Source organism: Aspergillus pseudotamarii (assembly GCF_009193445.1).
Source record: "Aspergillus pseudotamarii strain CBS 117625 unplaced genomic scaffold BDV38scaffold_24, whole genome shotgun sequence".
Classification (NCBI taxonomy): Eukaryota; Fungi; Ascomycota; class Eurotiomycetes; order Eurotiales; family Aspergillaceae; genus Aspergillus; species Aspergillus pseudotamarii.
In genome coordinates this window covers 392,230-406,885 of record NW_022475038.1, presented here as the reverse complement: position 1 = coordinate 406,885, position 14,656 = coordinate 392,230, and the positions used below count along the sequence as shown (strand labels likewise).

Genomic DNA, 14,656 nt, shown 5'->3' with positions numbered 1-14,656 from the left:
GTCTTAGCTTCTTCTACTGCCCGGCAGTTGGCGGGCGGCTATGAGTGGAGTGGCATTCATACGTCCTTCGAGAAGGTGGATCATCGGCCCTTCTTGGCACACCTTTATGTACTTGTGCAACGACTCGCATTATCAAATTGTCTGACGTAGGCTTCTGAGGTTAGTGCTCCATCCTATCCGTGGGATACTCTGTTGACACCACGCAGTCATTAAAAATATAAAAGACCATAAGCGTGGTGGATTGAGTTCGTGGTGGCTGGAGGACTACTAGTTCAGAAAGCCATCGTTGACATTTAAAACGTCTTCTCTTTTCACTTCTATTTTTCTTTCAATATCTGAAGACATGGTACCATACTATTACTGGAAAACGCCGCCAAAGCTCCCATGCTGTATGTGGGCGAAGAAGCGCAGAGTATAGTATATATTGTCCATCTATCAATCATATGAAAGAGCCGAAGCGCATGAAGGAGAATGACCTGGGGCCCCTGACGCTGGATGGTCACTTCTGCCGAATCTCATGACTCTCGGATTTAAAGTATAGGGTTGAACCGAGATCTTTTAAGGGGGAGGCACTGCATGGAAACTCCTCGGTTCATGAGCCCTACGGCGAAGCCCTAAAATAGCCTCTAGTTAGGGGATGACAAGTCTCAGCTATTTTTCAATCAACGTTGATATTGCCATATTTACTCAATAAAACTTTTTTTATTTTTTATTATTGTTCTAATCACTAGCCACCCTCTTTTTTATTTTTCTCCCATGGACCACGCTAAAATGGACGCTTCAAAGTGCTGGCGTAGACACATTGACTGGGCTTAATTAGCGCTACCACAAATACTCCCAAAGTCCGAGTAGAACCAAGTAAGTGGGGGTCGAGTTCCCAATTCGTCTACCAAGTCAAATAAATCCGAGAACGCTGGGAGATTCGGACGACGGGGAAAATAATTTTTTTTCGAGGAATGTACTCGTTTCAGATAGCATACTGAAACAGATTCGCAATCAGTATTCACCAATGGAGATTGTTATCAATCAGATGTGGACTTTGACGTGTATAACAGTTGTGGCCTCGTTAGGGCAAATGGCGGGAGAAAACTCAAGCGAGGCATACGTATGCTCCGATATCAGATTTCGGCAACCACGCAATCTGCAGTGTCAACCACGAAAGACAAGCTTTAAAGGGGATCCACTTCTCATAGGCTACAACAATACTTTCACCGAATGTTTTTGCTCCCCCCACTGTTCATGACCCATCGACAAACCTCTGTCTCAAGGTTATGGCTATGGCCGAGGATGTCTTTGCATCGCATAACTGGAAGCGGGCCGGCAAAGACAAGATGTTATGACTCGATGCATCCAATGACTAGTGTTCTTGCTTTGTATATCCATGGTTTATAGCCTGACAAACCTGGGAAGAACTTAGAACCAGCAGATGTCTTACCAAGTTGCCACTTCCGACTGATGGGTACGACGCTTGTAAAGGTCCAATATTTGTCTTACTCTTATCTCCGATCAGTCAAAATTCTTATCCATCTCCCAGCCATATGCTTTATGTTCCCCAGCCTATACTTATATAGTTTTTGTCCTTGTTCTTCTAGCACATCCATAGCTGCATAGGTTGACCCTCTCTTCAATCCACTCGCAGTGATCTTCAGCCCCATCCCTCTGCACAAAACTCTAACATGACTCTTCCATCTTATCTGAAGTGGTCTGCGACAGCAGTTGCACTCGTGGCACAGCTGTGCACTGCGCAAACCTATACTACCTGTAACCCTCTAGAGAGTATGGCATTAACTGTACTCCCCTCGCAGGCTTTTGGTGCGAGTGGCTAATGAGATTTCTGCAGAGACCTGTTCCGCAGATGCTGGCCTGGCAAACTCAACCTTATATACTGATTTCACCTCGGGTCAGTCAGCGTTCAAGTACTGGAACACTACGGCGGGCACAGTGAGCAGCACGTCACTGGGTGCTGAATTTTCTATCGAGGAGCAGGGCGATGCTCCCACCATACAGAGCGATTTCTACATCTTCTTCGGCTATGTAGAAATGAAGATGAGGGCCGCCAATGGTACCGGCATTGTCAGCACGCTAGTGGTAGAATCCGACGACCTGGACGAGATTGATTGGGTATGTCTTTATCTTTAATCCCTGTCAATGAAGGGGCTAACGATAGCAACAGGAACAAGTTAGTACCTTTGATAACCAGATTCAAACCAACTACTTCGGCAAGGGCAATACCACTTCGTACGATCGCGCTACCACAGTGACAGTCTCTACGCCTGAAGAGACGTTCCACACCTACGCGATCAATTGGACCTCAAGCAAAATCGAATGGCTCGTCGATGGAAGTGTTGTCCGAACCCTTAACTACGCCGATGCGCTCGACGGCGAAAACTTCCCCCAGACCCCTTCCCGAATCAAGATCGGTATCTGGGCTGGCGGTGACCCCGACAACGAGGAGGGTACCATTGAATGGGCCGGTGGGGAGACTGACTATGATGACAGTCCCTTCACCATGTATGTGGAGTCGATCAAAGTTATCAACTACAACCCTGCCAAGTCTTATACCTACACAGACAAGACTGGCTCCTATACCAGCATCAAGGCATCGAATGTATCAACTCCTTCGAACTCGACAACGTCTACGACGTCTCTGTTCCATACGAACACCAAGTCGTCAAGCAATAGCTCGTCCTCATCCTCGTCCTCATCCTCCAGTGCAAGTGCCGCCTCATCGAGCACTGCATTCAGTGGTGCTTCCACGTTCTCAAGTTCTTATCTACACTCTGTATTCGTGGTTGCGCTGGCAACTATGGCTACTGGCATGCTCCATATTTAAGCGATGTATAATAGAGGGGCCTTCTGTGTCCCTCTCTTATCATTATGAAGCCAACTCCTTTCCTCTCCTTTAATTTTTCCCTGTCACTACTTAACCTCTTATTCTCACTAAGAGAGGCATACCACATTCAATCTAGTTGGATGTCAGGTGTCACTCTGATTCCAGCATAATTTAGCGGAGGATGAGCTTGTATGTAGTAGGGTAGTGTCAACTTGTTGAGAAGTTTAGATCTCCAGATCGTCTTCTAATTCCTAGACATAACTCTATTTCAGAGATGTGGTAAGATATCTCACTCTATAAGAGATCCGGATTCCGATTTCAATATTAGATAGCAGGAGTTCTGGTGCATCAGAAGATGACTATATTGGAGACGCCCTGAGGCACCGCTTGGCGCCGCTCCCGCTGAGTCAGCGGGATGCTAGGTGTCGGAATTGGAAGAATAAGATGTTCCGTATCCACCGGATTGCGATCATCGCCCAAGCATCCACGTTCTTCGCTAGCATATCCGCCTCCTATTTCACAGACACAATGACATCCTCGGCGGAGAACTCTCCTTCCCCGGTTCCGGAGTCCTCCAATGAGCCCACGCCGCAATTAAACATTCCTCCCGATATCCTTCGTCTTCGCGCGGAGATCTTCGCACTAGAGTCCCCAATCACAGTTTCCGTGACCGAATTTAACAATGCTTGGAAATACTTAGACAACATTTACGTCCGGAACCAATCCAGATACGGGCAAAAGAAAACAACCACATACTATTGGTGTCGATTATGGCGTACCAAAGCCTATGAGCCGAGCGTCTCGGATGAACAGCGCAAACGCAGACGGACTGTTCGCGAACCAATTGGCTGTCCATGTCGGATCAGGATTGTTAGTGACGGCTACTATATGACTATCACCCGAGGCAAGGACCAACACAATCATGATATATCCGCGCTCGACTATAAACTCACAACCGCTGCTCGGGAGCTCGCTGCACAAGCGGTCGCAAAGGGCAGTAGACCTAGCTTGGTCGCACGAGAACTGAAGAATAGCGGGATTGGCCGCCGTATAACTTCTAAAGATGCTTGGAACGCCGGTAATGTCTGGGTTAGTCGGAAAGAAGGACGGCCTGCATGGCAGAAGCATTACCCTAAAGATGTAGGTTTCTTTTTTAATAGAATGAAATACCTTTGTTTTGAGAAACACTGCTGCCCAAACGACACTTTTTCCCCTCGGCTGTTTTTCCTCTCCATTATGTCTCTGGCTTGGTCCTGGCAACTAAATGATTAACCTTACCAGTCCGTTATGGAAGCAATCGTGGTCAATGAACCAGGGCCTCCTGAGGTGCTACACCTCGAGAGTTACCCCAGGCCTCCTCCAAAAAGCGGGGAAATCCTAATTGAAGTCAAAGCATTCGGTCTTAGTCGCTCCGAAATCCTCGCCCGGCAAGGCCATTTAGCCAGGGCTAGGTTCCCACAAATAATGGGTAGGGAGGCCGTTGGCATTGTCACAGCGGGGGACGGTACAGTCGCGCCAGGAACCAGGGTCGTTGCTATGATAAGCGACTTACTTCCTGAATATCCGGGTAGCTATGCACAGTACACTCGTGTCCCTGTCACCCATGTTCGAAGGATTCACCCACTATGTAAACTTTCCTGGGAACACCTCGCGGTATTTTCAGAAATGATCCCGACTGCATGGAATGCCCTCTTTCGCGCTCTACGTCTTCATCCGGATGACCGCCTTTTGATCCGGGGTGGTACAACAGCCATCGGTCTTGCAGCGACGTGTATCGCTAAACGGCATTGCTCTTTTATAGCTTCCACCACCCGCCAGGAGTCCCGGAAGCAGCTTCTGGAAGGTGTGGGGGCTAACAAGATCTTGATTGACGATGGATACTTATCACAACAGATCAAGTCAGAGGGACTGGAGTTCACAAAGGTCCTAGATCTGGTTGGTGCCAAAACTATAACTGATTCCTTGCAATGTGTAAGACCGTACGGAATTGTTTGTCTAGCCGGAACGATAGGCGGCGACTCAACAATTCCGGATTTCAATCCGATGGATGCTGTTCCGTCCACTGTATCGTTTACAACATATAAGAGTTCCACGGAAGACTTCAGGAACTTTCCACTGGACGTGCTCTGTCATGAGGTCGAATCTGGTCACTTGAAACTGCCAAATATACGAATTTACTTTTCTAACCAGATTGTCGAAGCACATCGAAGCATGGAAGAGAACCGGGCGGAAGGCAAAGTCGTGGTGCTTTGGTAAGTGGATTGGGCCTCATCGCTTCACGCACGATAATGTACGATATCATTCTCTGGACGTAGTATTAGAACAACGTATAATCTACTGAATTACGGAGACATTCTGCCATTCAAGTTCTTCCATGCTGCTTGGTTTTCTGCCACAGATTCGGGGCTCTCCAGTTTCCCTGCCTACGGAGAGAACCGCAAATGCGCCAGTTGAAGCAGTTCAAAGCCAGAGTTCGACATTTAATCGTCATTTATGGCTCTGTTCAATGATACAAAAGAACGCAAGATAATCGCAGATAGCATGCTTCACATAATCTATATGAAGCTAATGCCTGAATAATGTCAAACGCGGAACAGTTTCTCGATCCCAGAAAGCTAAAAGAGGGATCAGGTCGACTACTAGCTATTCTTCAAGGAAAGGCTAGTATTTGCAATCAAGACGTGTTATCCTACTCTGAAACATAGTGCCGTAATCCTTCATTGTCAGTTGCCGAGCATTGTCAAGCACCCAATCAGTAATACTAGACACCCTGTCTTTACGCATGGAATGGACACCCAGTAGGGACATCTTTCTTCCTGAGCTTCTCGAAGATGGCTTCAACTTCAGCTTGGCCCTTGTTCTCCATGATCTGAGGACCGATTGCTCTGATATCATACCCTTCGTCGCGGAAAGACCCATTGTTGGTGGGCACATTTCCGGTTCCAAAGAGTCGCACCGACCAGGAATTGAGGCCCCATCGGTTTGGAAATGTCGGCTTCACATACCATGGATTGTCTAACCATTCTTTGATAGCGTAGCGTCCGCTGTATGGATCTGGAGCTGCATCCAGAACCCTAACGGCCATGAAGTCCGGCCGGGGGAGGCTGAGGTAGCGCAATATGAACTTGCGCATTGCCACTGAACTGGCAACAAGGGATGAAAGAGCAATTCCCGGTTTGCGATAACTAAGCCTTGTGTCAACACCCAAAAGGTCGAGAGAGATTGGGCGCCTTACCCCATGCTGACTCGGATGTGTTCATCTAGCCTTGCGGCAAAGATACTTTCAACAACAGGCCTGAGTATCGAAGGGTAGTTGGCCGTCTCTAGGCCCATTAAGCGCTTGCTAATGAACAACGTCGACTGTGTTGGCTTGACTGCAGTCATTTCTTATTCCACCGTAAAGTCGCACAGCTCCTGGGCAAAATGGATTCCGTCGATGAAGCCAGCTTTACCGGACGGGAGTAGGTTGAACGGAAGCTCCATCGCCTCCCCCATACTCCTATAAAACACACCAACGGCGCACTTCTCGACATCTGACAACCGACCCCATTCATTAACACCTCCGTATCAGCCCCGCGTTTGGTATTGTTCTTCTCACTCCGCTGGCCGGTAGCCACGAAGAGATCGGCCATGGTAGGGACAGAGGCCGTCTAGAATGGATTAATCGTTCAATGCCCGAATTGAAGCTGTATAGTGTGTACAACACATACTTTGAGTGTCGTCATCCTCGTCGAGCCGCGTAAAGCAAACGGAAACTCAAGCTCTCGTAACTGTCGCATAATATCATGGGCCTCCTTGACAGTCATGCTGAATAGAGGACGGTCGACCCGTCTGAACTTAGACTCAATTCGATCACATCTTTGGAAACGGAGATATTGCACGACCAGGACATAGAGTCCTATCAATGAAGCGCCAGCGAAGAGCGCTTCTGATGTGTTTAACATATACATCTTAGTACTGACATATTGAAATAAGGACATGATATATGCCGAAGGCTACGAAGGTATGCCTAACATGTGGCTTCTTATACTATTTAGTTTCTACCAGGCGCCACTCAATCGCGTTGCCACCCTGCCACGGTTGTACCAACAACAAGGGCACATCTGCGCGTATCCTTCCGATACAATACAATTACTTATAGTAGGCGATAGGGTTCCTTGCCATATAATCCGTCTTAGGGCAACAGGGAAGGAGATGACATCATGATTCGCGTTTTTTAGGCTTTGTCCTTAACAGGAAGGAGAGCAAAGCATGTTGTCAGCCTGTATTCGAGCACAGTTGATATCATAAGGTGGACTTGCCAGTACGGCTCAGATCTCTGTAATGTGCAAAGGGCAGTATGCTCATGTTGATAATGTAAGATCTCGGTGTATCCTCTATCTCAAGTAGCAAGACTGTCACAAGGAGGGTATCGAATGAGTAGATCCCACGCCCGACTTGGCGGGGTGTCAAATACTGGATGTCAAATACTGGAATCATACATCGTTAAACTAGCTCTGCTGCTGCTGCTGCTCATCCATGTTCTTACAACACAGCCCTCTGACTATCGTTCAGGAGAGGCGAGCCTCTATACGCCTACGCCATGTATGCACGTCTCGGTATAGCGCCAAGAGACACTCGCCCAGGGAAGGTAAATGTACCACTTCATAAAGTGGAAGGGGTCGGCGCAGAAATAGAGATATTCTCGATTCGCGGTGTTCAATTACTGCCAATAAATGTGCCCTAGCAATCCCACCTACAGAGTACAGCGTATGACTTATTGTGATCCAAGCAACTTAACCCTGGAAATTCGGGTATGCTTAAACCATCAATAATACATTTGGGATATCTTGATTGTTGTTTTTGTAGTTTCTGACTTCCTTATATGGTTCGATAAAGTGGGTAAAAGTATATGACAATACAGGAGGTATAACCCTCATACTAGGCCTAAATATTGGGAGTTGAGTGTCGTTTTCATATTGTTGAGCAACTCAGAGCAAGCATCTTTGGGCGTCGGAAAATATTTCATGGTCGGACAACGCAGCCGACAACCGATGGACGATATATTCAATAAACTGCACGCACGTTGCTCTCCTCACGCTCCACTCGGAACCCAAGTGAAGAATACAATCTGGACGATAAAATATTATAAAACCGCTCGCCCGTTTGCAAGGATCATGAAACAGAAAAGGCTTGAATTCTATTGTATATCTGGTAGCTCTCAATTGAGGGCCTTTCAGGATTGGAACCCAGAGTTATGTGACTGTTATTATTACTCTTTTACCTTGGAGTTTAGCTCATACTACCAACGTTTATATGGATGAATCTAAGTGGAAATCACTCAAATAAGTGGATATGGTCCAGAAGAACCGCCCCTTAGGATGTATGTACTATTAAATACCTATCCCAGTCAAGTCGATTTTGAAGAGCTATAGCGGGAGCAAATAATACTGATTGCTACTGCGTACCTTTGGTTTATTGAGTGCGCTACTGTACCGATGTTACCAATACCACCGATCTCGGACATGAGACTTCTACTACTTGTTGTGGACCATTTGAAGGTGCCTGTGGCGATGAGTCATGAACATCGGGCAATGTTTCCGATACCGAAGATAGCCGTTTTGGATCAGAGGTTTAGTACTATAGGGCTATTTATTTCCATGACTGCTATTACTTCCAGATAGTCGGGTCCTGTCACTGTTATCGTATCACCATGGTTTAGATTACAGCGTTATACAACCACCCTGATGTGACAAAGGATAGCATTTTGACGATAAATGGCGGTATCGTCGCCAATCAAATCGTTCGCCAGTCCCTTTTAGACCGCGACGACCACGCCATCGTCATGTATCCAACATATGAGCAACTCTACCAAACCCCTAGAATGCTCGGAGCACAAGTGACCCTTTGGAAGCTTGATCCTGCCAGGGGGTGAACCCTAGATTTAGCCTTTCTCCGGTCTTCAATAAAGAAAAACACCAAAATGATCGTCTTGAACAGCCCGAATAACCCGACCGGAGCTCATTTGTCTCTGGAAATGCAACGGGATATTGTCCGCATTGCCGAGGAACACGATCTCATCGTATTCTGCGACGAGGTTTTCTATCCACTTTTCCGTCTCCCGGATAGCGACCGTCCCCGATCTTTTTCTCGATCTGGGATATGGAAAGACGGTCATCATCGGGTCCCTCAGCAAGGCCTACAGTCTTGCAGGAACCAGGACTGGGTGGATCGCATCAACTAATAAAGAGATCCTCGAAAAAAATGCGGCCGTGCGGCACTACACAACAGTCAGGGTCTCCCAGATTCACGAGGCAATTGCCACAGAGGCGCTGGCAGACCGATGTCGTCTGCCCTTACTTGCACGCTCCAAAGCCCTTACAGAAGCAAATATCCGAGCTCTCGAAAGATTTGTTGATGAGCACGAAGCATGTTCGTGGACAAGGCCGTTTTCAGGAACCAGCCTTGCAGGAAATGAGGAAGTTCCTTCTTAAGCGGGGGGATTAATTCAGGAGTTGACAACTCTGCCTGTTTAATAACCGGTGATATTGCATATTAGGGTACTAGAAAAAGCACAGGATAGAAGAGAATAGGACAGAGATGGAGAGAAGTATGAACCAAGCGCATAGGCAGAAACAGTGGAGATGCATCGGAACCGCCATCTTTAGGATCTGCGCAAATGAAAAATCCAATAGTAATGTTCAATAAAGTGTCAGGTCTCGTCTGTATGCCTATCTCGGTCTGGAAAGCCAAGACCGCTCAATCAAGTGCTATGTACAGGCAATGATGGGGTTGTTCGAGGGACAGGTGGTCGGGATTGCCCTCCGACGGTTTTTTTATCACGACAGTCGTGGGAACACGACGATGACATGAGCGTTTTGGACAATCAACAGAGAAGGGCCCCATGCACTGTACATGAATGTAATAGTATACATTTAGCGGGAGTCTAAGACTAGATGAGTTTAATCATGAGGGAGAATCAGCCCCATGGATTACGGCAGGGAAAAAGCCTGTATGACTCGTGCACTCCTCTAGAACGATGATACCTATGCAAGATACCTACAAAATAAATGTATCAATTAGCTTATCATGCTTCTCCTCATTTAACACGCATCTTCCCCGCGGATTAAAATCCGTGAATCGGGTTCTCTGTCCGACAATCCTATATCCCCAAACTAATACTTAAAGAAACAAATCATCCACTGTTCCTGACATATCCAATCCATACGTTGAGTATCATATTGATCAAAATGGCAATCCACCGATCAATCCTTAAAACATGGCAACTCGGCACTCGTACGTTTAATCGCCCTAATATCTTCATTGCAGGCCACCTCACGCGGTCCTTCTCATCCACGCGGCAGCTCTCAGAAGCGGGGAAAATTACAACACATCACGGACAGAACTGCAGTCCTCGTGAGATATTTTAGTCCTACCCTCTTGCATAGGTAGTTGAGATGCTAACCTGGTTTCCCTCCTTCTAGCGCGTGCTGGTGTTCCTTACGTATGCTCTTTCATCCATTATCCATGTTAACAATTTTAATATAACTTGAGAAATTGACAAAGCCGCGCAGTCCCCAGCAGCCAAAGCAAACGGTCTCGTCTGGGTTTCAGGCCAGGTCGCAGCTGATGCTACTGGGAAATACCTAGACAATGGCCTCTCAGTGACTGAGAAATCACATAGAATGATGCAGAATGTGAAGGCCGTTCTTGAAGGAGCGGGGTCGTCGTTGGATAAAGTCGTCAAGGCCAATGTAGGTTTATTTCTGTTATTGAATCTGAGGAGTGGAAGATGAAGAAAGAACTAAATAATGTCTTAGATTATCTTCACCAAGATCGACGATGACTATGAAGAGTTCAATGAGGTGTACAAACAATATATCACGCATAACCCTGCAAGAACTAGTGTTGAGGTTTCGGGACTGCCGAAGCCGGCGGATATTGAGATTGAGGTTGTTGCATTAGCTTAGGCTTTAGATTTTTAGGTGAAGGGGATAATTATGAGAAATATGGTTATGACATCTTGTGAGTTCAGTTTAGTAGTACTTTGGGAGTGCCTTGTGTAGCCTAACTACTTGCTCCTGGTTCTGGTACTGGTGTACCATTTGGCTTCCGGAAATGCAAGTTCCCACTGGCAATAGATATTTTTGTATCTTGCTTATTATGCATATACTTAATGATATTAACTTGTAGGCATACCGGATTGATGAGTCGAAGTATACTGTACTATATTATGAAGAGGGCTACGTCGTCACCGGAGCGTACCTCCGATACTCCCTATAGAGGTTTGTGGGGTAGATAAAGCACCAATCGGGATAGCCCTCCGACTTTTCCAGGGCATCGTGGAGAAACCCCGACGACCAGGTAGAACGGGGGAGATCAACGTAGGGCACATGGTTTAACTCGGGAGGTATAAAGTCAAGATTGACCCTTGGTGTAGTGATTTTCGCTTCCCCTACTGCCGTTGCAAGTGGGACGTTTTTTTTCCAGACTTTCCTTGCAGTGAACGCATTCCTCAAGAGATGAATATTCTCCTATCTGCTCGGTCTACTGGACTAGTACCACTTGAACCTCAATATGAATACTTCATTCTGAATTGAAATGATGCTTTGGCTTGACCTTTTGCCATTCTAATTACGCCCACCATATCCATTGAGCCGTCTAGATGCCCAGTTTGGAAATACTAATTTCACACTCAGATAGTGAGGTTCAAGTGTGCCATTTAAACCACCTCATACGTCTACAGGGCTTCCTTGTATAGGAGCATGCTCTTAACAATCATAGTGTGACCCCCCAAGTATGCGATACTCTCCTATGAAGTCTGCTTGCCGTTTTATTTGCCATCCCCCATGGAGAAATGGGTGATTAATTATAACAAAAACATCAATTGGGTTGGCTGGTCGATACGTTTTATCTTTGGAGCACATCCTATGAATGACAGAGACGTGATATGCGGCACCATTCGGAATAACACGCCGAAGTCTGTCGGGAATAGGTCTCTTTGGGAACGAGTACCGCATTTGGAAGTAGAGAAATTCTTCAACCCAATCCTGACCAAGGTGTGAGAGTGGCATTGATTCTTGCAAAACAAAGCCGGGATTATATAAAGGATTCTTTTTGCTGCACCATAGGCTGTTCGCGAAGAATTGCTCCTTTAGAATGGTCACTCTTGCACAAAAGATCTTTATTCTTATGTCGAAGGGAGCAATGTCCTCTAGCACGCTTGTCGTGAGTATTGATCGCGGTGTCGATTGACCGTTGAACTCCCAGTAATCGTGCATATGACCTAGTCTAGCTGCACGATATAGTCCATCCCTCATCTGGTCACTGGAAAAGATGCTTTCTAGAACGTCTTCATCATTCGCAGGAGGTTGTGCCGGCTTCAACTCCTCAGGGCCACAGTACTGCCGTAGCTTATATGGATTGATGCCTAAGCCAGCTCTAGTGGCTTCACGGATCATCCAGACCAGAGGTATATGGCCTAGTTTCCATTTCTCATTGGGGTTTGGGTCAGTTACTCCGCCAATGTCCTATAAGGGTTAGAAGCTCATCGGGTGCTCAAATGGGAGGGATACCCACCGCATGTCCACCCGGAAACCAAAGCTCTTGAAAGTCATGCATACACTCCGCTGCTTCGTTGCCTAGATTCGGTCGTAATGTGGGGTCTTGTTCATCAATGGCCACAGCGTGGCGGACTACAAGACCTGGATGTGTAACAACCGACGGTAGGTTTTCATCTTTCTGATGACCACTCGTCCCCCGTGCCGCATTACACCCAGGTGCTATATTAACCGAGTCAAACAGACCCAAGAAGGTAACTGTGCATTCGACGTTCCAACTCCATATTGAACTCATCTGTGAAAATTCGCCTCTCGCTGAATTCGGGTTGTCGCGCGACACTGCGCGATACCAGGCCTGGTAAGAACCCCATATGTCATGCTGAACGCGAAGATGTGGTGTATGCAGTCCTATGAATTCCAGTATCTGAGCCAGAACCTGCGCCACGAAACCTCCGCTTGAAAAGCCAAAAATGTACCATTTGCTCCTACGAGCGGAGTTGTCCAAACACCACTATTCACCAATCCTGTCTTTAGTGTTCACAGCACACACGCATCCTAGGGGGGTGACTATACCTTGTACGCGCGCATTACACGCTTTTCAACGCTGTCATCCGAAGTAGGTTGATCGTAGTAGCAAACCTGCGAATTGCCGGCATCGCTGATTATATCACGTATGACTCGAATTGCGGATTCGGTCCCCTTGCTAGAATATCCACCATCGAAAAATAGGATCATATTACGTTGAGGTTGAGCAAAACTCATGCCTGGATCGGCAAATTTCGTCGCGGATTCTATAACAGCCTCCTCGAAGCCCCCGTAGATCTTCCTTGCATAAATCTTGGATGGCTCTACAAACCGGAGGTGAGCCCATGCCAGGTGTCTGTTCAGGCTGGGGTTGAGTCGAATAAATTGGGAGTCACTCTTAGCTAGTTGACCCAGCACTACAGCGACAGGTTTAGCAGGATGATCCGCTGACACCTCCTGACATTCCAAAAGAAGCGCCTTTCTTTGGGTGACCACTTCAAGCCCAAAGCTCCTCCCGACTACACCACCTTTGATACCAACAAGGGGTAACTGCAATCGAATTCCCTTGTTAGTCACCGAGTAAGGGGAACTATTTTTCAAAGATCGGACAGGAACGATATTCCTAGAGTTCTTGAAAAAGGCTGGTGTCAGCGCAAGCAATCCAGTGGCATTGAAGCCTTGAAAGTCAGAGGCGTCCCAAGCAAAAAGACTCTGATCATCAGATTCTTTCATGATCTCCTCCTGCAGTCTGATAAAAGCCTTCCTGCCTTCTCCATAGAGTAAGGGCATATGCACATTAAAGATACCCATGAGGCAATACGCAGTATCTTCAGTTCTAGTTGTTACCCTCGTGGAAGCCCACGACATCCTCTTCGCGATGCTGCAATCGCCAAGTCGGGTCTTTCCTCGCAGAACAACCTCATCTATCAGTGTAATCTCGGATATCAGTTGGCTCAGATCAACTTTATCTCCTATATCAGTCCAGTCTCTGGAAAGAAAAATCAAGTTTGACGGAGCAATAAGTTCCTGCAGCGTCCAGCCGCGTTGAAACCATTCGCTCTTCTGAAGCTGGGTGTTGATATCCGCTGGATCCTGGCTAGGATGTACGTCCTGGAGGTATGCATAGCAGATACCCGCCAATTGGTACCATCGAAACATAGAGTTGATGGCCTCGGAGAGCTCGGCGCTGCTTTCCTTATTGATACAGCAAGTGTCGATCCAGGCATAGTCGTATCCATCCTTAGCCGCTCGTTGGAGGAAGCATTGTATCTTCTTGTATCCATTTGTGCCCTTGAGCCTGTTTTCCTCCAGGCGGGCTAGATCCTGGAAGCTTGTTTCGTCGTCGCCCCATCGGTGCGAAAGTATTGCATACTTGATTTTGCGCGTGTTAACCTTGTCTTCACCAAATTCCTCCAGCTGCAGGGATACGGAGTTGGTGCGGAGTAAGCGCATACTCGTGACACGCGTCCCAAGCGATGGTTTGTCATGTAACAAAGAAATGACACGGGGTTGTGTAGCACGATCTTAGAGCGCAGCGACTAGGTTTACGTTCAGCCGAGTTGAACGGGTTCATTTTAAGTTAGTTGTCAGCCTCGCGGGGTCTCCGCATGTTCATTAAATAAATAAACCAGGCACTAGACCTTTTTGGACGTAGATACCCTGCCTAATTGGGAAAGGGTTAAACCAGGGCCTATGGAAATGTTATCACGATCATTATAGGCTTGCCCTAACCTGACTACCTCATGCTTAAAATATTATG

At 47.0% G+C, this 14,656-nt stretch overlaps 6 protein-coding genes across 6 annotated transcripts; 4 read left to right on the top strand and 2 right to left on the bottom strand.

Moving 5' to 3' along the window:
* The first annotated feature begins 1,405 nt into the window (after positions 1–1,405).
* On the top strand, positions 1,406–3,019 carry BDV38DRAFT_246017 (glycoside hydrolase family 16 protein). The gene is made up of 3 exons (XM_032054495.1): positions 1,406–1,776; positions 1,841–2,121; positions 2,174–3,019. The coding sequence occupies exons 1-3, from the start codon at positions 1,677–1,679 to the stop codon at positions 2,831–2,833; spliced, it is 1,041 nt and encodes a 346-aa protein (XP_031914057.1). The 5' UTR covers positions 1,406–1,676; the 3' UTR covers positions 2,834–3,019.
* A 179-nt stretch (positions 3,020–3,198) lies between these two features.
* Positions 3,199–5,213, top strand: BDV38DRAFT_82533 (zinc-binding alcohol dehydrogenase family protein). Its single transcript, XM_032063984.1, has 2 exons — positions 3,199–3,973; positions 4,115–5,213. Exons 1-2 carry the CDS (start codon positions 3,278–3,280, stop codon positions 5,087–5,089), a joined length of 1,671 nt encoding a protein of 556 aa, XP_031914056.1. The 5' UTR covers positions 3,199–3,277; the 3' UTR covers positions 5,090–5,213.
* Positions 5,214–5,609: 396 nt separating this feature from the next.
* On the bottom strand, positions 5,610–6,639 carry BDV38DRAFT_282600 (uncharacterized protein; the record flags this gene model as incomplete). The annotated part of the gene is made up of 5 exons (XM_032059820.1): positions 5,610–6,018; positions 6,069–6,176; positions 6,243–6,366; positions 6,432–6,483; positions 6,544–6,639. The coding sequence occupies 5 exons, from the start codon at positions 6,637–6,639 to the stop codon at positions 5,610–5,612; spliced, it is 789 nt and encodes a 262-aa protein (XP_031914055.1).
* Positions 6,640–8,821: 2,182 nt separating this feature from the next.
* Positions 8,822–9,162, top strand: BDV38DRAFT_246014 (uncharacterized protein). Its single transcript, XM_032054494.1, has one exon. The coding sequence runs from the start codon at positions 8,850–8,852 to the stop codon at positions 9,054–9,056; it is 207 nt and encodes a 68-aa protein (XP_031914054.1). The 5' UTR covers positions 8,822–8,849; the 3' UTR covers positions 9,057–9,162.
* A 900-nt stretch (positions 9,163–10,062) lies between these two features.
* Positions 10,063–10,782, top strand: BDV38DRAFT_282598 (Endoribonuclease L-PSP/chorismate mutase-like protein; the record flags this gene model as incomplete). Its single annotated transcript, XM_032059819.1, has 4 exons — positions 10,063–10,228; positions 10,297–10,316; positions 10,387–10,566; positions 10,633–10,782. The coding sequence occupies 4 exons, from the start codon at positions 10,063–10,065 to the stop codon at positions 10,780–10,782; spliced, it is 516 nt and encodes a 171-aa protein (XP_031914053.1).
* An 801-nt stretch (positions 10,783–11,583) lies between these two features.
* On the bottom strand, positions 11,584–14,349 carry BDV38DRAFT_282597 (uncharacterized protein; the record flags this gene model as incomplete). The annotated part of the gene is made up of 3 exons (XM_032059818.1): positions 11,584–12,342; positions 12,392–12,883; positions 12,946–14,349. 3 exons carry the CDS (start codon positions 14,347–14,349, stop codon positions 11,584–11,586), a joined length of 2,655 nt encoding a protein of 884 aa, XP_031914052.1.
* Between the last annotated feature and the right edge of the window lie 307 nt (positions 14,350–14,656).